The sequence below is a fragment of the Durio zibethinus genome, chromosome 12 (assembly GCF_047325235.1).
Source record: "Durio zibethinus cultivar Kanyao isolate XHJ-2024 chromosome 12, ASM4732523v1, whole genome shotgun sequence".
NCBI classification, from domain to species: domain Eukaryota; kingdom Viridiplantae; phylum Streptophyta; class Magnoliopsida; order Malvales; family Malvaceae; genus Durio; species Durio zibethinus.
This window is the reverse complement of record NC_143173.1, coordinates 2,149,882-2,173,940: the sequence shown is the minus strand read 5'-3', so window position 1 is coordinate 2,173,940 and position 24,059 is coordinate 2,149,882. Positions and strand designations below refer to the sequence as shown.

At 31.5% G+C, this 24,059-nt stretch overlaps 1 protein-coding gene across 1 annotated transcript; it reads right to left on the bottom strand.

Moving 5' to 3' along the window:
* Positions 1 to 7,223: 7,223 nt before the first annotated feature.
* On the bottom strand, positions 7,224 to 23,190 carry PIR121 (transcription activator). The gene is made up of 30 exons (XM_089768969.1): positions 22,976 to 23,190; positions 22,632 to 22,704; positions 22,216 to 22,280; positions 21,993 to 22,070; positions 21,347 to 21,466; positions 21,186 to 21,256; positions 20,901 to 20,993; positions 20,082 to 20,151; positions 19,912 to 19,976; positions 19,456 to 19,651; positions 19,164 to 19,322; positions 18,680 to 18,766; positions 18,348 to 18,563; positions 17,785 to 17,996; positions 17,164 to 17,311; positions 16,406 to 16,574; positions 15,244 to 15,320; positions 14,198 to 14,368; positions 13,990 to 14,066; positions 13,802 to 13,904; positions 12,878 to 12,997; positions 12,654 to 12,797; positions 12,409 to 12,558; positions 12,105 to 12,248; positions 11,732 to 11,819; positions 10,667 to 10,794; positions 9,857 to 10,061; positions 9,191 to 9,363; positions 8,044 to 8,250; positions 7,224 to 7,605 (listed from the first exon to the last, which is right to left on the bottom strand). Exons 1-30 carry the CDS (start codon positions 23,030 to 23,032, stop codon positions 7,411 to 7,413), a joined length of 3,861 nt encoding a protein of 1,286 aa, XP_089625095.1. The 5' UTR covers positions 23,033 to 23,190; the 3' UTR covers positions 7,224 to 7,410.
* Positions 23,191 to 24,059: the final 869 nt, after the last annotated feature.

Genomic DNA, 24,059 nt, shown 5'->3' with positions numbered 1-24,059 from the left:
GAACAACCAGAGAAACAATGAAGGCATTGACAACAGGAATCACAAGAAAAAATATAGAAAAAGAGTTGGTAGCAAATTGAGTGTTTTTTGTTCTGGGAAGATTTCGTTTTGGAATGTTTTTCTCTCAATTCAAGACAACTTTCCAGAGTAAAAAGCAGTCAGTGAGTATATAAAAAATTCGAAAGGAAAAACAAAGTTTCTGTTAGAGAATTTTGGGGAGGTTTTGTGTAATTGTGAGTTTGATTAGGCTGAAAAAGTAGTTTAGGAGGATTCTGGAAGATTGAAGGGTCAAATAGGTGATTTTTTGGGTTTTTTTTTATTTTTCATAATTTGTTTAAATTTTTTGATGAAATTTTCATTTTTCCACAATTATTCCGGCTACTTTCCCAGTTTCTGACACATTTTTCCAATTTTCAGTGAAAGTTCTAGCGAAACTTGAATTTTTAGATGAACATTTTCGATATCATTTTTCAGAATCCAATTTAAAAAAAAAAAAAAACAAAGAAAAGGAAATAAGTGAAAGAGAGCAAGGTGAGGTCTAAAAATATAAAATTAAACTTTGGCTTTTATAGCCAATTAAACGATGCCGTTTTGGATAATACAAAGGGCTAGGATCCATGTGTTTCCATCAGCCCGACCCGAGTCCAAGCACATGACCTGGGAGCCCGCATCCCTCCTGAGCCAATTGAGTTGAGCCGATCCTTCAAGCCGTATTTCATTCCTGCAGCCAAGCCGCGATTCCAGCCTAGCTAAGCCAAGCCGTCCTTATTAGGTATTTTATCTGCTTTGTTATTTATTTATTTAACTTCTTTTTTTTATAATTGATTATATTGTTATTTTTTTAATATATTTATTTATTTTTGTTACGAAAATTTTATTTGTTTTAATTGATATTTTAAAAAAAAAATTTGAATAAACAAATGAATTTTATCAAATTATTAAAAGATTCAAGCCTCAAATTAAGTATTACTAAACGATTAGGGCAATTGATGAATCTTCTTTAACAAAATAATTTTTTTTATCATATCAAACGATTAGAAGATTTAAATTTTTTAATTAAATCTTATCAAACTATTGAAAAATTTAATGACCTTTTAAAAAAAATTTTCATAAAGAGTTTTTTAAATAAAATATATCACAAAACGATTGAAGAATATGTATCAAAATAAAATCATATCAAGCGATTGAAAGATTTTATTATTTGTTTTCAAGATCGAAAAAATATTAATAAATTCAACGATGAAACTTTTTCAAAGTGGGACACAAGTTTTCATTAATACTCTTGAGATAAAAAATTGTTTTAAATTATCACCAAACAATTGGAGTCATTTTAAAACCAACTTTTAATATCAAATTTACTTGAAAAATTATAAACACATTTTAAGGCTTGGATAACACAAAATCAAACTGATATTATCCTTTAAATAAGCGTTATGAAAGTGTTATAACCTTCCTTACACGTAATTATACTTTCAAACATAAATCTGATTTCGTGAACTAAAATTTACCTTTTAAAGATACTCAAGTCAAGCTTAGAATTTTTCTTTAAAATGTAACAGATTCAATTTGATAACCAATCGCACTTAAATAAAAAAGATTGATGATGATTTTTAAAATTTTTGTTGAGTTATAAGTTCATAGATATATACTTTATAATAATTATCTTTAAAAAATAATATCCAACAAATTTAGTATTCAAATCTTGGCACCTATAATTTTATTTCCATTCTCAAATTGTAATATCCTTTGTAAAAAAAGAAAAAGTCATAATACTCTTCTTTAATTAAATGCATGAATAGGTTTCTATGGTAAGCAAATTAATTTAGTGAAACGGAAATTAACATATACATGTAACATTACGTGAGGTAATTAAATTTTACAAATTTGCATGGCAATTTAATGTTGAAAATATTTTTAAACTACGAAAATAATATGATTAAGTAAATACGTAACAAAAAATTATATTAAATTATTTAATAGTTTAAGATAATGTTTCATGAATAATATAATTGATTCTAAACTTAAAAAATTAATACAAGAAGATTTACTATAAGATCAATCAATTGCTTAAATAAGAGTAATCGACTGTCATGTACTAACTAAAAAGGAGTCGACTACTTACACTAAAAGAGTCGATTGTTATGCATTTTAGAAAGAAACAAGGGTCTTGATACAAAACTTATCAAGGAACAATCGACTGCATACCATAGGCAATCGACTACTATAGCTAGAATCAATTGCATTATCGATTATTTTAAGTTTTAAATATTCTAAAATTAAGGGCTAAGTAGTAGTCGACCGTGATGCTTTGTGGGACATTCTAGAAATAGAAAATACAAAGAGGCGGTCAACTATTTTCAGAGAGCAATCAACAGCTCTAGTTGAAATTTTATAATTTTTTAAAATATGAAAAATTATTTTTATTAGAATGAAAAGAGCGATTATTAAAATAAATTAATATAACTTTAATTATTCAAAAAAATATTTTTTTATTAAAAAGATGATCTTTGATTGAAATAATACAATAAAAATATCACAACATTAAAATCAAATCTCTGTAAATAAATATTATGAGTGTTCATTTGAAGATGTTTAATAGAATTAATAACACAAAAACTCTCTTTCTTCTCTCATTTTTTCTCGAATAGATGGCTTGTTTCTTTGCCATTATTTTAATTGCAAGAAACTTTATTAAAAATAAAGTATTTTCGTCTATCATCAAAGGGTTTTTAATGATTTAATTTTTCTAGTACAAAGTATATCAAACTTAAATTTTATTATATCTTGAAGATTATTCAATACAACCTCTTTATATATCATAAATAGTATAAAAAAAATAAATCTAAAAAAAAGTGATATTTATAACACGCCTTGAAACTAATTCATATATTTTTTGAAGACTTCATTTTAAATTCAACAAGACTTAGAAGGAAAAACTATTATTAAGTTCATCATCAACAATAAATTCATGAAATTGCAAGTTGTAAAATAACAATTAAATCCTTCCATTTTGTTATATGAACCAAAACTCCAATTAAAGAGGTTATTAAAATGATAATATATATATATATATATATATATTTCAAGTTGTGAGTTGCTAGAGTCTTAGCTATAGATTCTTTGGATATTAATAAAATATGACTTGACACTCATTAGAATAGAATAAAGGGAACATCATTTTGTTCTCCATCCTCTCCTGTCATTAAAATGGGGGAACTATTTCATTTTCTTTTTTACAAAATATCATAATTTAATAATAAAATAAATAATTATAAATATTAAAATTTGAATATCAAATATATAAAATGATAGTACGAAACAATTAACCTATACTTTGAGCCAAGAAACCATCTCCTTTATTCCCTCCCCTCTCATGTCAAAAAATTATTAATTCTCCTTGTCTCCTCTCTAAGTTCTTGTATGTATAAAATCTTTACATCAAGTCAATTTCTAGTTATTTGGAATTTGCTCATGTACTTCAATCAATTTTCTTCTATATCTAAAGAGTTTTAAAAGCATTATTGTCAAGGTCAAATTTCCAAATTTATTGAATAAAATTCATCCTTAAAAATTACCATTCTATTTCTTTTAAATAATAGTACCAGATAATTAACATAAAATATTAAGTTAAAACTTAATTATTTAGATTATTTATAATATTTTTATAATTAAAATATGACATTCAATAGATTTAAAATCTAAATTTTAATATTTGTAATCTCGAACTTCTTTGTATATAAAAAAAAAATATCAGTTTTATTCAATCCATGTTAACTTGTCATCCCAATAGTGGATCCATTTTTTCTTAAAAATATTTTTTAAAAAATCTCAAAATCTAGACAATAGATTCTAAGAAGTAAAACAAAAGGCCAATAAGATATGTTATGCTATGAAAAGGCCCCAAAAAAAAATGTGTTACATAAACCTTATTTTCTTCATCCATAATCATTATATAGTAAGCACTAGTTGGTCAATTAGCATTATTTCACCAAAAGCCAAGTACTTTTCCATATTCATTCATTCCTTACCACCCTCAATGAAATGGGCAAAAACCAGAAACCCATTTGGTCTTTCTCACAATGATAACTTTGGATAAAACTCCATTTCCCTTCCCCCCCTACCTTTGTCAATAATGAAATGATTTGCCATTTTTGACATAGTTAAAGCTACATCACCATTTTACACCTATGATTTCCACTTATATAACACCATGAATTTTTTTTAATTTATTTTTTTCTATCTTTCCAAATGCTTTGTCATTGCTGATGATTTCCCTCAAACATCAATTTTTTTTTGTTTAAAATAACATTAAATTTGTCCTAGCAATCACATGTCTATAACACTATTTACTCTTTTATATGTGCCAAATTTTATATGAAAGAAATGTTGGGCAAAAAGCGAAAGAAAAGATTGTTTAAAATTTTTTTAAACTTATTGGATACAGATGCTGTGGTCCTCCCCAAAGTGGTTGTCAAGATTTCAATCTCCACTTTGCAAAGTTCTTTCTTATCAAATTGGATACAACTTATTTTTGTTGTTGTCTATATATCTTTGGGATTTCTCTTTTATTATTTGTTGGGATTTTTTTAATGTGTCCTGAGCTAAGCACATTAAAGATGGATTTGGGTATCTCAAGCAAAAATCCATATTGATTTTAAAATAATTATTAATTATATATATTTATATATTAAAAAATTCAAGACTTAACTTAATTAATTTATACAGTTAAAAGATGATATCGAACTGATTTGAAATCAATTCTTAAAACTTACAATCATCTCATTTGTTTTAAAGCTGCAGCTTCTTTTCCAAAAATTAAAATAAAAAATAAAAAATAAAAAAGCCCAAATTAGTTTGTTGAAATATACTTATTAAAAAATTCTTTCAAAATAATTGATTAGTTGTTGTTATGTACCAAGCTAGTAATTGATCAAGTATGTTCCCATTTTAAATAATTAATAATTATTTTAATAAAAAAGTGGATATATATATAGAAGATAACCATTTTAAAGAAAAAAAAAGTTGTTGAAGTATTGAATCAAATTTATTCTCTCCAAAACAGCAGAGATAGCCTATATATTAATGATAGTTGTTAATTAAACAAGCTACAATTTGATCAAGTCTATTCCATTTTTAAAGGATTTAACTAAAAGTTAGATAAAACAAAATAAAAATGGCTTCCCTCTAATTAATCATTTTCTCATCTTATTCTCAACAAAATTTATACAATTTATATCAATTTATATCTAAAAATTTTTAAATTACGATCTTAATTTAAAATTATCTATTCTGAAGCCAACTTAAATATCACCAAACTAATAATATAGGTTTTTCCTATATATCTTATTTATGAGTCAATTGAAACTAAACAGTTGATTGATTAGGAAAAAAAAAACAAAAACAAAAAGGAACATGGGTGAATTATGAGTGTGTTGAAATGGAAATTTTTGAGTCAAAGCAAGCAAACCACCGAGTTTGCTCTCATGGGTCCTTTTTTATTTTTTTTTTCCTGTGATAGATTTAACCCAAAGTGGATTCCATGCTTCGATGTTGAAATATTTGTGGACCATCCCTTTGGCTCAGCTAGGGCAAAACCTGCCATATTTTGTAGGCTTTGATTTTCAATGTGATTTTACATTTTCCCTATTTTCGTCCTTTTTGCAAATTCAAGTTTTTTGCTTGCAAGCTACTTTAAGCTCAATTGTTAGGCATCAATAATTGTTCCATGTATTATTATTTTTGTTGTTCTCATCTTTCTTTTTAGATGTGATATTATATGTTCGAATTACGATACATAATGAGAGATAATCATTTTTATATCATAAAGTTTATTCTATTTATCTCAATATTTGAACTCAAAAATTTTCAATCATTAAGATATCTCTTCAAAATATTTTTATTGTTCTTGCTAATTCAATGCAAAATTACCAAAAAGAAAAAAATTTTATTAAATTTTTTTTAAAAAAAATTGATATAATAGGGAATTATGAGATGTCATAACTCAGTCAAGTAGTAATATATTATATAGTTTAATCTGTTTGATTTTTTTTTTCTAAGATGACAAACACAGCCCATGAAGGCACAAAAGGACAGGTACTTTTATCATATAATTAGCAAGGCAAGATATGCTTTAGAATCACATAACAAGCAATCATTCCTACTTATAATTAAATTATATATATATATATATATATATATATTTTATGTTATCTCCATCCATGAGGAATTCTATAATACATTAGGCAGGTTGAACTTATCCTTCAAAAGTTGGTAGGTCTAGTTTGTTCCAAAGAAATGTTGGTGAGTAGATTTTATAATCTTCCTTGACCCTTTTCTCTGGTGCACTTTTCAATTTTTTTATGGCACATTGACCCTTTTCTTTAGGTCACTTTGCATTTCTTTTTTGCTTTACATTGAATCCTTCTGCTGCTTTCTTTAGGTTTAAATTGGCAAGAATAAACTACAAATGCCTTCATATTTTATCTCTTTTATACCGTAATGAATTTTCAAAAACTCGCTTTCTTTTTTTAACAAAAAAGATTATAATCCCAAAAAAAGAAAAAAAAATTATAAGTGTTAAAATTTGAATCTCAAACTTACTGAATATTATTTTTTAAAAGTGATTGAATAAGTTACTTGAACTAAATTCTGAATTCAAAGTTCTCACCTTTGATGTTATCATATATTTCCTAGAAAGCTTCATTGACATGGCAAGAAATTCAATGTTATCAACAGATCTTTGATCATTTAACTTCAAGTTTCAAGCATGGAATGAGAGGAAAGAGGATGAACTTTTTAATGTTATCATATGTTTCCTCAATCCAAAAATAGAAGAAAAGATTTCATATGTTGAAATTTTAATCCCAAGCTTACTAAATGCCACATCTTAAAGATGACTACATGAGTTAACTAAGCTAAATTCTGAGCTCAAAGTTCTCTCACCTTTGATGTTATCATATGTTTCCTAGATAGCTTCATTGACATGGCTAGTAATTCAATGTTATCAACAGTTCTTTGATCAGTTAAATTAAGTTTCAGTTATGGAGACAAAGGAATGGAGAGAAGGAGAGGAAAGAGAATGATCTTTTTGAGAGTCATGCAAATTGCAAAACAAATGTTGGCAGTGCATTTGATGAATTAAGGATTTAAGGCAGCAAAGATTACAAAAAAAAAAGGTTCCCAGCCTCAAGAATTAAAAAATAAAAAAATATATAAAAAGACAATGGCAGAAGAAAAGGTTATAAAATTGAATTCATTGTGCATGTGGATAAGTGTTATACATGAGCTCATTGATTTTTCACATCATATATAAGCATTTGGAGGCATGTACATTTTCTTCCTTACCGAGCACATAACTTCAGAAACTTCAAATACCTACATATCACATGACCAGAAGACAGAAGAACTCAGTCAGGTACCCTTCTGGGGCAGGGTTTCGAATGCAGAAACAGTATTCTCGAACTTGATCCGATGTAGAGGAGCACCACTTTGCTTGATAGCACAAGCAGTTTTGTCTTCGAGAGGGCAACGGGATTTCAGCATTGAAAATACATGATTGTTCAACCTTCTTGCTTTCTTCATTGCTTCTAACAGGGGATCCCATCCCTTTTAAAATATTAATGCAGTCAGCAATAGACCAAATACAAAGGCAACTAACATACTGAAAGAAAATCACAAAGGATTTTTAATTTTATTTTATAGCTTTGTCAACTTTTTGGGGCCAAAAATAGTCTAATATATGAAGAATACAACACGTGTGAGGAAATATTTTATGGTTATTTTGGCTATACAAGCCTCATTATATTATGTCTCGAAACAACACTGTATCGATAGTGAAATGTCATACACTCATTCTGATTCTGAACTAGCTATTTAGCTTAGTCGTAGGATCCCAAACCTCAAATCAAACTTCATTTTAAGAAGAGTGAGTAATAAGCAGAAGGGAAGAAAATTATGAACTTGGTTTTCTATATGCATTGACAAATAAACCTTTGGTTTTTTTTTTTTTAAATTCCTGCAGAAACAAATGTAGAAATTCTGAACCTGGCCAAAATGAGGATTTTTATGTGTTTGTGTGACTGATGTGGCTTCAACTTCTGCAACGTTTAGGATTTGATATGAAAAATCAAATAGCTCAAAATGCAGCTGTTGCCCAAGCAAGTATATTATGGTACAACCACCCCAAGCAACCGAGTCACCCAGCACATCGTGATTGTTTGGCTGTAACTGCACAGACTGTTCCAGAAATCCCTATGGTTCAAGAGCAGAAAAAATCAGTGGTTGCAGAAGATACTAAAACCACCCATTCCAGGGTGAAAAAGCGTAGAGTTAAGATTTCATGCAACTCTGTCAGGATAGGTGAACCATTCTGAAATAGCATATCAAACATTTTGGTCAAGCTGTTAAATTATATGGTTACTTAAATAGATATAATTAAATAATACAGCTTCCAAACTAAAAGTCAAAGCTCACAGCTTAAAATGCAGGAAAACATGGAAGCATTGATAATGAGATCTATCATTACAGTGATTGTAGCAGCTACCAATCAATATAATAACACAAAAAAAAAAGTGATTTCTATATTATCCCATCTATAGACTTTATATTGGATGAAAAGATGCGCCATAAATCTAGAATTAGAGGCAATATAGCAGGCAAACCCTAGAGCCAGAAGATATATAAAAGCAATATTTTTGTTCTTAAGACATCAAATCACAGCTATAGTAATGACATTTTTTCTATTAATGCAATATATTAAAGTGGTAGTGGTTCTGTTCAATGATCATTTAGAAGAATATTTTATTAAAAAAGTAAAAACATGCATGAAGCTTATATGTTATCTACAGTTTCAGGCAAAATTCAGCAGTATCTTGGAGGTATAATTGTTACTAGTTCAGGGAGCAGCAACATCAGATGCATCATCACTTAACAAAAATTATGAGATCATTGGCTGTCTATTTTTCTCCAACAGGTTGAACTACAATAGCGATAGAGCAGCAAACTTTCCTCTTTTGCTCCAATTAAATGTAACTCAAGTGGGGAAAAAAATAATTATCAACAGATTTATAAGCATTTAACATAGATCCCTCTTGAAAGATTCAGACATTACAAGAATATAAATTTATGTCAAGATCCAGTATGAAAGATAAAGAAGTATTTATGTTAAGGGTTACAGAAGGTTGTTCCTTACAATTTGGAGGCCACTATATATACGATAGAAATCCTTCGAAGTTGTGATGTCAATGAACCCAGTCTTTGGAGCAGCACTCCACTTACTGCAATATTTATCCAACGCTGCACTTGTAAATGCAAGGGCATATTCCAAAACACTTCCAGTATTCAAATTAGCCTTGTACAAGAGATCTGCAACACAAGGAAGACACAAGAACTTTTAGAACAGAGAAGCACAAAGAAAAGTACACAAACCTGGAATAAGGCACTAACATCTACAGGCTACATTGAGATAGTGGCTAGTGCTTATTCTATAGTGAAAATATTAATTATTACTGCATCAAGCTATGTTACCGTTTGACCACTCATTCCACCTTGGTTGCCCTTAATAACCTTTTCCCTTGAATATTTTGAGGTCTGGACTTGTTTTAAAAACATTTTTGTTGATTTTCATTTTCCTTGGTTTCCCTTGAATGGTGTTAAAAACATTTTTCTGGAGTGGTTCTTAATCTTACAGTTTTAGCATGCTTTCCTATTTCTAGGAGACAAGGGCAAAAATTGTTACTAGATTCACAGTGACATTTATGGATTCTTCAAGTTGAAAATTGACAAATTTCTGCTGTTTAGTGAATGGTAAGCAGCCTCAATGAATCGTAGGAATAATAAATTATTTGCAATTACACACCTGCAGCTTCTGCCTGCTTTGACATCATGTAAAAAGAGGTTGGATTTGGGCACCTAGGGTTTGACACAATTGCAGCAGTAGCAGATTTGAAGAGGTTGACAACAGGGCTATCTCCATTTTGTGAATGTAATGTTTGCCCATCTGCACTAGGAAGCAAGCCCAACCAAGGTGCTGTTTGCATGAAATGTGTGGTATCCAACTCTCTCTATAAAGCAAGCTTGCACAAGTTAGAAGCAGAAACAACATGGATTATTAAAATCAAATCAGAAATTGATGCAATGCGTTAATAATTAGAATTGTCCAACAGGCTTGTGATAAGATCCAACAGATAAGAGGGAAAAAGACCTCACTACCCCTTAAGTACAGCCAAACATTCTTGATTGTACTCATTAATTTGTTTTCTTGTCCATTCTAGGAAGGGCAGGAAACCTTGATTTTTTAGTGCATGAATACTATTTTCAAATAAATGTATCATAGTTGACCTAAATGATAGGAAATGAAGAGTGAATTATCATGAAGCAAGAAATCTGTTAATATATTCACAAATAAATTGCATGCACGATTAAATACAATCATGTTCTTTGTTGTTATCTTACATTAGTTAAGTTTCAAGTATGTTGTGGCCTTATATTCAGATTGGGTTTTTGCAACTATCACCAATTTATTTTAAGCTGGATTCCTAACAGTATTACTTTTAATCACATCCTTACATGCAAAAGAGTTAGCTGTATCATTCAAACATTTCCAGGTCATGTGTTCCCCATGAGTAGTAGGAGTAGCACCACTAAATGAAGAATTCTAGATACTAACCAAAACAATATCAAGGAGCCCCATCCAATATAATATGCTTCCAATCTCCTTTATTCCGCAAAGAACTTCTGCTTTGAGCTCTGATTTTGTTCCCCAGCTAAGCTGCTCTTTAACAAGCCTCATACATCCTGCATATAGAGAAATCAGTATACAAGTGGAAGATAAGATTCAGATACTGCCTACACCGTTCTTTCCACCCAAGAACAAGAAGGATAAAAGAAAAAGAGTCACCAAGGATAATGATAATGTATTATCAATTCAATCCCAAACAAAACTCACGATTAGATTTCAACCTCAAATTTTCATTTACAGCCTAAGTCATTATGATATTCACAGTGTTCAATCCAACCAAGAATAGCTAGTAGTGTATGGTATGATGTTCACAGTGACCATAAGTCATTAGGCTGCGAATGACAGTGACATAAAAGCAAATGTACTTTTAACACGCACAGAGTTTTGTTCCCTTAACAATTTACACACCAAATATTTCCCACCAGTATTCTGGCTTAGCACTAAAGTCCAGAAATATGAATAAAGGATAGTCAGCCAAATCATTTGTTGGAACTCGGTAAAGGTCACTACAATCACATTGTTTACTTGCTCTGTGAATGGTAAAAACTCTTATAATTGCACATTAAAAATTAATGGAGATGCATATCTTGTGATGCACCTTCTCGGAAAGTTTCTATGCTTGGCATCAACAGCCATTTCAGAAAATCACACATTCATAAATTGCTTTGACTTTCTAAAAATGTTCTGAAATATATAATATGTGTGTATGTTTGTAATTGAATGAACACATAAAATATAGCATGTCTTAAATCCCAAACACGGCTCTCAGACATCCATAACTTTACTGCAATCAGATGAAAGGCTATAATTCTTATATCAACTGAAGTTTTGCATTTTAATACTGCATAAAAGGAGGATCCTAAGCTATTGCAAGGGGGAAAAGGAGATAAAAAAAGAGCACTATATCTTTCAAAACTGTTTGCATACAACTGATGTATTTAGGAACAAAAAGTAAGAAAACTTGAAGAAAAAACCAATAACACCAACTTGTACCTGTCACACCACCATCAAAAGGAAGAAGTCCAATAGATTTCGGCAGTGCTTCTTGCAAGCCTGTAATCATAGTCTCCAGTGTGGCAACCTATAACATACAGTGAACCATATGTCAGATTGAACTTCCACTAGTGTAGCCCGGGTATGATGTATTTGGCAACTAAGGCTCAAGATTATGTGATGCAAGTAAATTATCATGACAGCTCTTGACAATAAATAATGCTTTAAATGTGAAGAACAAAAATTCAGATAAAGGAATGGGTATACACCAACATGCAAGTCAACTAAATTGTCTAAACTTTAATTGTCTGGAAATTTACACTCTAGTTACTATAGAAGAAGTGTATAACTAGAGTCAATAAGGCATGCATACCTTGTTTGATATATGATCCAGTAGTGCTCGGATAAGCCATGGCAATGACCTAGATCCTAGAAGTTTAACAACGGAAATCATGTGTGGGATCCCAAAAAATCCACTATGCAAACGGGCAAAACTTTGATGTGCAGAATTTAAATCCTGCAATGACCATAAAAGGGAAAAAGTACATATAAAACTTTTGGCACCCTATTCATTGACATCAGTTGGCACACCAGCAAAGAGAAATTTCTTTGCAACAATTGTCACAAAGATTGAAATTGTAGAACCAACAAAACAGTGATCAACCATAGCTTCTTACTGGAGTACCACAGTAGAAATTTGGCTTGGCATGTGGAACTGATGGCTTTTGAACAGGAACAAGAGGAACTTTTGAAGATCGGATGAAACGCTGAGTAGTATTGCAAAGGATAAAGTTTGGCAAGAAATCACTTTGCATCTCAGACCAAATCTAACAGACAGAAGTGAAAACCAAGCATTCAATGACACAATGATCCAAAAGTTGTAAGCTAAAGTTACACCCAAAGGTGGAATGTTTTCTTGAACCTGAGAAGCCAGTCGACTAGAAAATGACACAAGAGAAATGTTCTCCTGCATCTCATTCAACATGAGATTGAATGAGTCTATTGAAAGATCTTTCGAAAGCAATTCATGGGAATGCTTTAATATATCTAGAAGCTTTTCTAATTCCTGCAACAAGACATCATATTTGCCATTGGATTATAAAACATAGATTAAAAAAAAAAAAGAAAAAGGATGTAACCACTTACCACTATGGCACATAGATCCTGAGACTCAAAACGGTCAAAAAAAAACTCAAGATTCTCCCTAAAGACTTTGTTCATCCGTTCAGCAATCAGACTTCTTAAATCAATGGTCCTCCCAAGTAACTATACATCAGAAAAGTTGACATCAATTGAGAGTACCATCTAACATCCACACTAAACAAGTATATTTTTTTGACATAAACAAAAAAAGACAGAAGTAACATACATGCAATGTACAAAATAACCCAAAATATAACACAAGGAACTAGAAAATTTTATGATGCAATATATGTTTTAAGATATTATAGCATGAATATCTCACAAGTTGCAATGAAGATAAAAGATGAGGAAAAGAAAGAAATGCTCAGAGACATGCAAGTAAATAGGGATGGAAGGATGCCATCCAAAATGATGGGAGAAGTTCAAAGTGTATAAATCCAATCTCTATGGATGGTACTAGTGGTGAACTGGTGAGGAAATGCTATCATAAATCTAAACTACATAACATACTATGACAATGTTATGTTGTTAATAGAAAAGAACAAACAATCCAATCCCAAAATAGAAAAATGCATAAGATGCTAACCAAGGACATTAAATATACAGGTAAACCACAAATACATCCAATTAAAAAAATCAGAATAATACTTGACCCATAAGTGTATTACGTCCTACAATATGACCCTAAACCAATTAACAGGAATATAGTTTGAATATTGAGGTTAAATAAGATGAAATCTGAAGGTAGATAATTAAAAGACCTGAGAAATAAGTTTGCATTTGAGAGAATACGCATCATTTCCACAAACAACCAAGTAATTTGGGGAACATCAAGATAAAATAACTTACAAGTCACCATAATTAGACAAGATATATTTTTTTTTAATGGCAAGGCATCTATTAGTAAAATGTAAAGTACATATTCACCTTCACTCTAGTCATCTTTAGAAGTGAAGTGAACCGCATAGGCTGGATAGAATACTTTTCTCCATTATCCAAGGCAAAGAGGAATGATGGATCAAGCAATTCACTAAAGAACGTGGAAACAACATCAGGTTAGCTTTAGTTTCATATTCAATTAGCACATGCAAATTTATCAGAGGCAAAGGACGTACCTAGCAGACCAGCTCTTGTAATATGTGAAAATAGCTTCACAGAGTTTAGAAACAAATATATCAAAACAATGGTCCACCTATAAAATCAACAAAAGATCCCAAAGGATTGTTGAGTTGATCTTTTATTTGTTCTTGATAGATAAAGTTGACATCTGCAGAAAGATTTAAACATCCATGTTCCAGAGGATAAGTCAGAAGTCATTTTTACCTCAGCCTCAATTTCATCATAGAGAAAGCGCTGCTTCAGCACAGCCAGTGCATGCTGTGCCGAATCATTATAAATGTCAAATGGCATCAATACACTTTCAAGAAGACCAGCACTTTGGGACTCGAGCACATGATCCACAAGCATCCAGGGAAGGGAGCATTCTATCGGAAACTGTAAATGGATAAGAAACAAGTTGCCATTAACAAGCAAAAGAATCATCGAAATAAGAACTATAAAGTAAAGGAAAAACATTAAAGCAAAACTATACTTGTAAAGATATAATTAGTCTGAAGCCCTCACAAGCCTAAAGAAAACTAATAGGCAAACAACAAGTGTGCCCACTTAAAGCATGTTACTAACACAGGAGAGATGACGGTGGCAAATTGAAGCTCTTGCAATTGTAACAAGTTTTGCAACTTCATATCAATAGATCTGGCACCATTCCAGCCAATACAAAAAAAGGCGGCCTTGTTAGGGCACAAAATGCTGTGTTCTCACAGCAGCTCTAGAATAGGAAATTTGACAATGGAATAATGCACTTAGTGATCAATACATTTGCAAGATGTTTTATAGCCTCCCAACAGCAGAAATCAAAGTCACGTTTAACCAGGTAAGGTCTCATCTTATTTGATGTTTTATGCCTGTTGAATACTCATGGCCCTACAAGAATATCTGGAACCAATTATTAGTCACCCCTATACCATGTTTAGCCCTTAATTACCAAATGGATTGAAACCCCCACCCAAAAAAAAAAAAAGCAATAAAGCTGATCCCAGCAAAAAGAGGAAATCTATTGCATTGAGACCAAATAGGCTCCTGCTGAGAGTTCCCATATATTCTGTTCTTTGATTTACTCTCAAATTGAAAATTTATTTACTCATCCTTCCAGGAAAAAAAACTTAAGATGCCAAAAACAACCAGCAGAACAGTATTTTGACAAGCTAGACTGGTCCTCCCTGCTTAAACAAAAGCATCATACACTAGAATAAATTCAGAAAGAAATTGGACAGATTATGTAATACAAATTGTATTATTATCTTTCTTACCTGAATAACACGAGAAGACTCCAAGTAAAATTCTCTAAACCATAAGAAACCAAGATCTGTCAAACTTGCAATAGTTGCTGCAGAAAAACCATCACACCAAGATTAGAATTAACCATTTTCTACTTTGCTAGATCTTTTATTCAAGCACCATTTTCCTTCTTGATTAGGATTATGGAACATGAGAGTAGCACAAAACTTTACAAGGACCTACAAGAAATGGCAACATCAGTTACATATGCATAGGCATCAAATAGTAGCATCAGTTACAAGAAATTCTTGCTCTTGTAAAAGCTCTGATTAAAAACAATAATATAAAAGTTGGTAACCTATGCCTGTAAAATAGGGTTGGCAATCTAACCCGTACCCGACAAGTTTCGACCAGACCCTATAGGGTTTTTTTTTTTTAAGGGTTTCGGGTCGGGTCGGTTATTTTTAAAGAAAAGCTAGATCGGGTTTGCTGACCCGACCTGTATATATTTTTTATTATTTATTTAATTTTATATTATATATTTATATATTTATTTAATTTTTTATATTTATATTTAAAAATAATATTTTATATTAAAAATTAATATTTTATTAATTTCGGGTCTAATCGGTTGCGGGTTTAAACATATGCAGGTTGGGTCGGTATGAAAAATAATATTTTAATATCGGGTCAGGTTTAGGTTTTATGTTTATAGGGTCGGGTCGGGTTTGGGCCGAGCAAAAACCCGCTCCGACCCGATCCATTGCAATCCATAGTCAAGATAAACAATTCAACTTGATATTTGTGGTGCTATCAACAATTCAAAATGGACCTGTAGCAAAAACTAGCTTCACAGTAGTTTCCAGTGGATTGGTTATTAACTTGCTATTTTCCCTCAAATAAACCAGCTTCCAAAACTGTAAAACGTATGCATGAATGTTATATACAAACATGTCTGCCTCCTTATATGTGCACATACAAGTATCACTTCAAGAGATATCTAAAACAAACCCTACCCCCTAACCACTTACAATCATCTTTAGTCCAATTTGTCGCACAAAAGTGAAGCAATTAGCATTGATAAAAGCCAGTTATCTAATACTTGAAAACATTCGCTTTTTCTATTACTAGAAATAGAGACAGAAAGGAGACTTCTAGGTAAAAAAGATGAATGCAGATAAGGTAAGAAGATACCTGAATAATCCAATATGTGCAGGAAGAAGCTAAGCTTGTAAAAGAAGGATTCCAACTGCTTTAAGTCATTAACAGGAATCTCAGACCCACTATTACCAAAGAGCCCCCCAGGCTTCCTAAGATTACCACCAGACACCACCTCATATATCAGAAACTGCAAGCAATGAACCTGAAATGGAAAAAAAAGTTTGTCACCTACACTTGTAGGAGTAGCCAAAATGACAAACTTCAAATCATACACTACACTTTCTACAAAGTTTAAATCAACCATTTATATAATATGCTGCAAGATATATCCTCAATTTAATTCCAAAAGCCACTTCCATAGAAAAATTCACTTAAACCAAAAAAGAACAACAATATAAAAGCTTTGGATATTGAGGCATGTATTCACACTGAGCCATTCGCTTTCTATAGCATTGCTGCAATTGATAAGTCACTAGTTGGAAATTTGCAAGAGGAATTAGATTCCCCGACAAAGGAAAGTATGCTTCTAAAGAGGATGAAAATATGAGTTCAGCTTACATTTGATTCTTTACATTACTCTAACGTCCCCATGCTAACATGTGTTGGCACTTTGAATTTTGACGTGCATGAGAGACCTTTATGCTTATACAAGGGTATTGAGTTGTTTCTCTCCATTGGTGTGGTGAAATTATATATACTAAGAAGTATAAATGCTATAAACAGTCAGGAGCAGAGGCCAAGCAAAACCAAACATCACACCATGCATAAAATAACTTGGACAGGGGACAAACCTGGGCTGCTGTCGGTGCCACTGGCCTTGGATAAAAGAAATTTGCTCTACTTTCATCACCTCCATGTTGTAAAGACTGAAATTCAGATTCAGGCTTGCTTGTGTTTGCCATCCAGTCAGCCGAAAGGGTCCGCATATCAGAAAGAATCCTGGAAAATTAGCAATTGAATAAATGATATAAGCAGTTGCAAAGATTTAATTGGAAAATGTACAGTGGTTTATAAGCAGATTTATCTTAGTGAACAAACTCATAATTTCCACAAGTGCTCTGATAGAACACAGTTCAGAAAAGCATGAATAAATCTTGCTCTTGTGAAGATTATCGTTCCCATAGCAGGGTAACATACTGCACCTCAATTTTAGAAGGCAAATGTCGTAAGATAGGTTTATATTTAATACTACAAACATTATGAAAACATAAGTTAGTTGAGAGCAAACAATAAATAATTTCTAGTCATGTATGAAACTTACAGATATAGTACATTTTTCTCTAATGATGAAGATGAAATAAGCCTAGGAATGGTACAGTAACAAAAATAACAATATACTTGGGCCATCATATTTATAAAAACCACATAAACCATAAATTTTGAATATCACGATACTAATTTAAAATGTGCACCTTGATAGATCTTTTTTCTTTCTAAATGTAGTACGCAACATCGTGGCTAATGTATTTTGAACAAAATCTTGGACCTCTGCATGTATTGTTTCCCATAAAGCATCAGCTACCAACGTATCAGACCGCTGCATCATTGATCCAACACTCTTTATGTAGCTAACAAGTTCAACAAGTGCTTTCCTTTCTTCTGCACTATAATTATATCGTACAACCTACAAAATAATTCAAGTTTCATAAAAACTCTATCAAGCAAAATATGAATAGTACAAGAACCGGCAGGCAACTTAAACATTGAATCTATTCGAGTTAGTTCTAGTTCATAAGGATTCTTCCTTCAATTTCACTTCAAAGATACCATCTCAAGCGAGCACAGCTGCAATGAGCTTTAGCATCTCAAAACACATGGCCAGCCAACCACAAATGTGACTGTTAAAGCAACGGGTTAAAGAGGTTTGCAACTTAAACGGAACAACTAAGAGGCACAGACAAAAACAAGACTTCAAGAAAAGCTTAGGGACTAACAGTATTAGCCAAGTAGGTGCATTTTACCCCAAATAAAGTACCTTTTCATAGTCAGAATAAGATGCCAATATCTCTTGTGATTCTGAGGGACCAGCATCCTTGCATGGGCGAGAAAATTTCCATGCACATTGTTCCCATACACGTGCAGTCCATCTACTCAATAACTGGAAACCCTCAATAACCATATCATACATGTTTCCTTTCACTTCTTTGCACCACTCAATATCTGCACCATCAGTTGATTTTAGCAGCAAAAGCTGCACGAACAATTTTGAGGAAAGAGTAACAATGGTTTAGTAATTTATATAGCAGTGACAGAAATATGTCTGCAAATGATGAAAGGGAAACTAAGGAACTGAGATTGGAAAAGCACCTGATTCATTGATGAAGCAAAACGGATAGCAAAATCATCATGCTCAGCACGGATAGCTCCAATGTGATTGACAATCAGATAATGCCTCTGATAAGTGATTATGTCAAGGTTTTACCAAGGAAAGAGCAAATATATTTGCACAGAACAAACTGATAGATATGTCACAAGACATTTCATAAGGGTTTTGAACAATAGACACACAAGAAATATTAATGTGATATCGAGGACCACATAGCTTAATAACCAAAACTCAATGTTTAGGGTTTAACATCATTGTCTTACTCTTGGACCTAAGCCATTCATCCTGTTTGCTGTCAGTTAAAATAATTACTTAATATGCATCTAAAAGCAGAGATCATCACAACCATTTTTAGTTCATTTCTTATATCATGTAAAGATCTAAAAAAAGTTCACTAGACCAAAACAAAAAAAAAAATTGTGATAAGCATTAAGCAAAACATAACAATGTTTCAGAAAAGTCCACAGGATATTCTTGTGCTTCCCGGGGTGGGAGTTCATGAGGTGCTGGAAGAGCGAGAAGACGAGTTTGGCTGGAAAATTTTGGGAAGTACACTGTCAATTCTTTCAAAATTGCAGCAGGAGAAAGATGAAGATCTGGGAATGCAGGAATTACTGGATCATTCTACACCAAGAAATAGAAAGCTATTAATTTAATTATGCCAACTTGTTGTCAAAAAATTCAAGCAGAAAGAAAATATATAATCAATAGTTTTGCTTCCCATATGGCATTGTAAACCAGCACTGAGACACAATACCTTAAACATATTGATTAGTCTGTTGATTTTCACCCTCTTGTAGAGTGATTCACTATCTTTCTCTGATGATGTTGCCATGACAACAAGAACAGGCAATACTCGGAGAAGAATGTGCCGCTCAGGAAACAGAAGGGCAAAATCCAATTCCAAAGACTCAACGGCAAAGACTATAAGAACTTGAAGAATGTCTTCCACACTATATTCAGTCAAGGTCCTCAATAAGCATTGAAAAGAATTGTCCAAAAAACAAATAAAAAAGATTTTATCATGGATTCTAAATGAGGCAAGAATAGTAAAAGGCATAATACTTTCCTCTAAGACCTGGCAACATACCAAACATTTGTCGAACAAGGTTCAACTTGAATACAAAATAGTATAATTGTTCTTTTAAGGTATCATGCAGGTGATGCATTAATAGATACTGCATTCACCACAAACATGTATTAGACAGGATACTTGTTCACGCGGAACATTTCCACGTGCAAGTTCAGTAAGATAGCCCACCTTGTGCTTAAGAAAATCTGTAACAGAAAACAATAAAAAAAGTATTAGTTATCACAACAAAAATAGTAAGCAAAAATTCAAGTGAAAGGAAAGCATCATCCTAGCAGATCACAAAGACACACCTGTAAATCATCCAATTCCTCCCTCATAGAATCTGTATCTGGCCATTGAACACTCACTTGCGTGAATGTCCTGTCGAAGTGGGAATAGGTCAAAAGAGAATGATGTTAAACTTTGTTAAAAATCTCTTTGAAGGAGATTGCCCAAGACTAAACTCAATTCTACTGATTTCTTGAATACCAACAATATCAAATTTTAAAACCATTAAATACTGAATTTGAACTTTGATGATCAACTGGTAAGTTTGAACTTTCAAAATTCTCAGACCTTAATTACTGGTTTTCTGCTTGTTTTTTAGCTTTCTCTTTCTCCAGGTTTTGATTCACCAGTTATTGTTTGTCACTCAAGTATGCATCTGAAACACATTGATTGCATAAAAGTTTTTTTTTTTTTTCCATATATCATTAGCTGCATTACTACAACAGTCTATCTATAAGTACTCATTTATTTGCAACAGATATGAATCAGCTGAAACCAAAAAGAGAGTGAATGAGACATTTAAGCAACCTAAGTTCTTATCCCTAATCCTCTCTATTTATCATTGTCCTCACCTTTATGGTACCTTTGTAGACAAATTTAATCTGCTGTTTAAACCGAACCACTCCTAAAGCCCTTGATAAACAACTTAAATATGCAATTACATTCCCCAAAATCTGATTGATGATAACCCATTCAGCATCAAACCTGATAATAACTTGCTGCATTTTTTAAGATCCTACTCAAATTACACAGCCTACAACCAAATCCAAATCTATGTTGCAAGCTAAGAGAGAAACACAACCCAAATCAAGCAATATGCAATAACTAAAAATAATTCTTACCTCTTGTACCAAGAGAAGTCATTAGGTATGCTTGCTTTAGCATTTTTGAGATGATCAAGTTGCACTAAAACATCGAGCAACTTCAACATAGACCTAGACACAAAAAGAAAATAATATACTAAGCATAAGTAAGGCATCTTATGAGAAGAACTTATTCTAATATCAGCATTTAAATTTTGATGAGAAGTTTGCATATTAAAATATTCAGCAGTCCAATAGGTAGTTACAGAAAAAGAAAACAAGACATGCTTCTTAAAGGAAAAAAAAGGAACCATCACAACATACCAAAGGTGAGTTATTGTAGGGCCATTAATGCGTCTCTCAGGCCTAGAAAAACGTTGCATATCAGCTGCTAGCTGAGTTACAAATTAACAGTCATGAATAAGTGACAAGACTGCAACATTAAGAAAAAACAGAGTATTAAAATGGAGTAACGGGATATATACTTTAGATGCAGCTGATGCTTGCCATCGCTGAATTTCACGCAATCGACTCATCTCCAAGTCCAGAACTTGATATGTTTCGAGATATAAGTCAGCTTGACTATGCTTCATAGAATCAGGAAGCTGTGACATCATACACAATAAGTGACACAATTGCAAAAGAGAACCAAATTTCAAAAGTAATGAGGTTTTCTTATTGGCAGAAGGGTAAAAGGAGCCCTCAAACAAAAATTCAATAATTATTTAAGCCCTAATATTTTATTACAATCAATCAAGCCTTGAACTTTTTATTTCGAATCAGTTGAACCCTTAAACATCTATTTTCACCCAATTGAACAGTTAAACATCTATTTTCACCCAATTAAGCCAAAGATTAGATGGAAATCGGTGTTGAAAGTTAACCTTATTTTCTTCTAATAAGGGCTCAATTGGTGAAAATAGATGTTTGAGGGCTTAATTGATTGCAATAAAATGATAGGGGCTAAGATGCTTATTAATTTTTTGTTCAAGGGTTCTTTTGACCCTTTAGTCTTTCTTATTAAAGGAATATTCTCCCATATGATGATAATTGTTATGATGATGGTCATGATGATATACTCAAAAGTATTTTTTTTCTTTTCCTTTGGATCCTTAACCAATGCCAAAGTACCTGAGGAAGTGCTTTGACACAACTGCGATATGTATAAAGTACCGATGCCATCTCCTTCCCTTCATGGATAAGTGTGTTCTGGCATACCATCAAAATATAAATTCAGATACAAAAAGAAAACATTACAAAATTATCAAAATATTTCAAATAACTTTAGACTCCAAATAGCTCAGGCAAAAATATTTATGAGAAAAGCCAAAAGTAGCAAACAAAATCAACATACAAGCTGATTAAGAGCTTTCGTGTCCTCTGAAAGAGACAGACGATAAGCAGAAACATCACTATACTCTGAAAAAACAAAAATTTCATCAGTTATGCATGAGGAATGGAAAGAGAACACAACTATGGAGGGAAAAAAACAATAAAAGAGAAATCAAGCAACTTCAATACCACAAAAACCAATAAAAAAGAATCACTGAACAACCACTCTCCTTAGGCATTGCATCTATTCCAAGCCCATCCTCTTTACTAATCCCAAAAGAAATTCACAAGTTAATATTTCATACAAATCAAAATTCCAAAACTTGAAGTTCAAGCATTGTAATGAACATAGATTTTCATTCTTTAACTAAAAATTAAAACCACTCATCATTAAAAAAAAAAAAAAAAAAAAACCTTAAATCTAAGAGAGAGGAATACCAATGGGACTGATAGTTGCTCCTCTTTCAGTTGACACCAACACTGCCGGTCCTTGTACTTCTGGTTGCTCATCCTTTAAAAAAAAAAAAAACAAATTTGAGCCATGAAAATTATGGGTTTATTGGAAAAAAGCATTAAATGTAATTTTCTTCATTAATTTGCTAGCAAAGAAGTTAAATTTAATTTCTTCAAATTTGCTTCTAAAATGGATTCTTTATGTTTCCAGAGAAAACCCATTTTGGACACAAATCTTCAGAAATTAAATTTAACATCTTTAGAAGCAAATTAATCAAAGCAGAGCTAAAAATGAAAGAAAAATAGTTACATTTTAAGTAATAAATTACCTCTAGAGAGAATGTGGATAAAGCTGCAATGGCTTCTTCAACTGGAACTGCTGCCATTTTCAAAGAAATTGATTGAAAATTTCCCAAAAATCTGTTGAAATATTTCAGCCTTTTTGCCTTTTCAAAACAACATTTTTTTTAACTGATTTTTTATTTTTGAAGGTTAGAAAAATCGAACCCCAGCGAGTCGGAATCGGGAAAAAGTGTCGGAGATTGAGTTGATGAGTCGAGTCTTCAACGTTTGGTAGAGCTAGCAGCGTTAGGTTGTTTTTACTAGATTGGACATGTTGTATTTGTTAAATTACGTGAATGCCATTAAAAATATTAATTGTTTTTCTTTTTTATTTTTATTATTAAAAGAATATATTATAAATTAATAGAAAAAAGAAAAAGGAAATTACATGCATTTATTTGCAACAATTTTACTCTTTTATATTTTTCATTTTTAGTCAATATTAAAATTAAAAAATAAAAAAACCAACCATGGTGCTCTAGAAGAGTAGTTAGGATTTGGTAGGCTTATTTTATTTTTATTTTTATGGTAAAGAGTATATTTTATTTTATTTTTGATACAAATATTTTGTGAAAATTAAAAAATAAATTATATATGTTGCAATTTAATTTTTTTTTTTATAAATAATTATTTTAATTAATTAAATGAAATTTTATTTTATTTATTTTTATAGTATTATATACTAACATAATACTAACTTCACAGTCACGCACTTTCTTTCATTCTTTTCTTACTTTCTTTTTTTTTTTTTTTTAACTTTAGGAACAATTTTATTTGATTTTAGCTAGCTTTGAGGTCAAGCATGGATCAAATCAAAAACAAAGAAAACTGAGCTGCCACTAATTGAGTAGGTGTGTAATTGAAGCAAAAACAAATGATTTAACAAAATAAAAAAAATAATACATTTTTAAAATGTTTTCTACATGTACTTTTTCTTTTATTGAATTAAGTCTAACTAATAACAACCTTGTTGACTTTTTAGAGTTAGCTGAGACCACGATTTAAATGTACATTTACAAATCATGAATATTTGCTTGGATTGAAATTAGTGTACTATTATTAACAAAATAT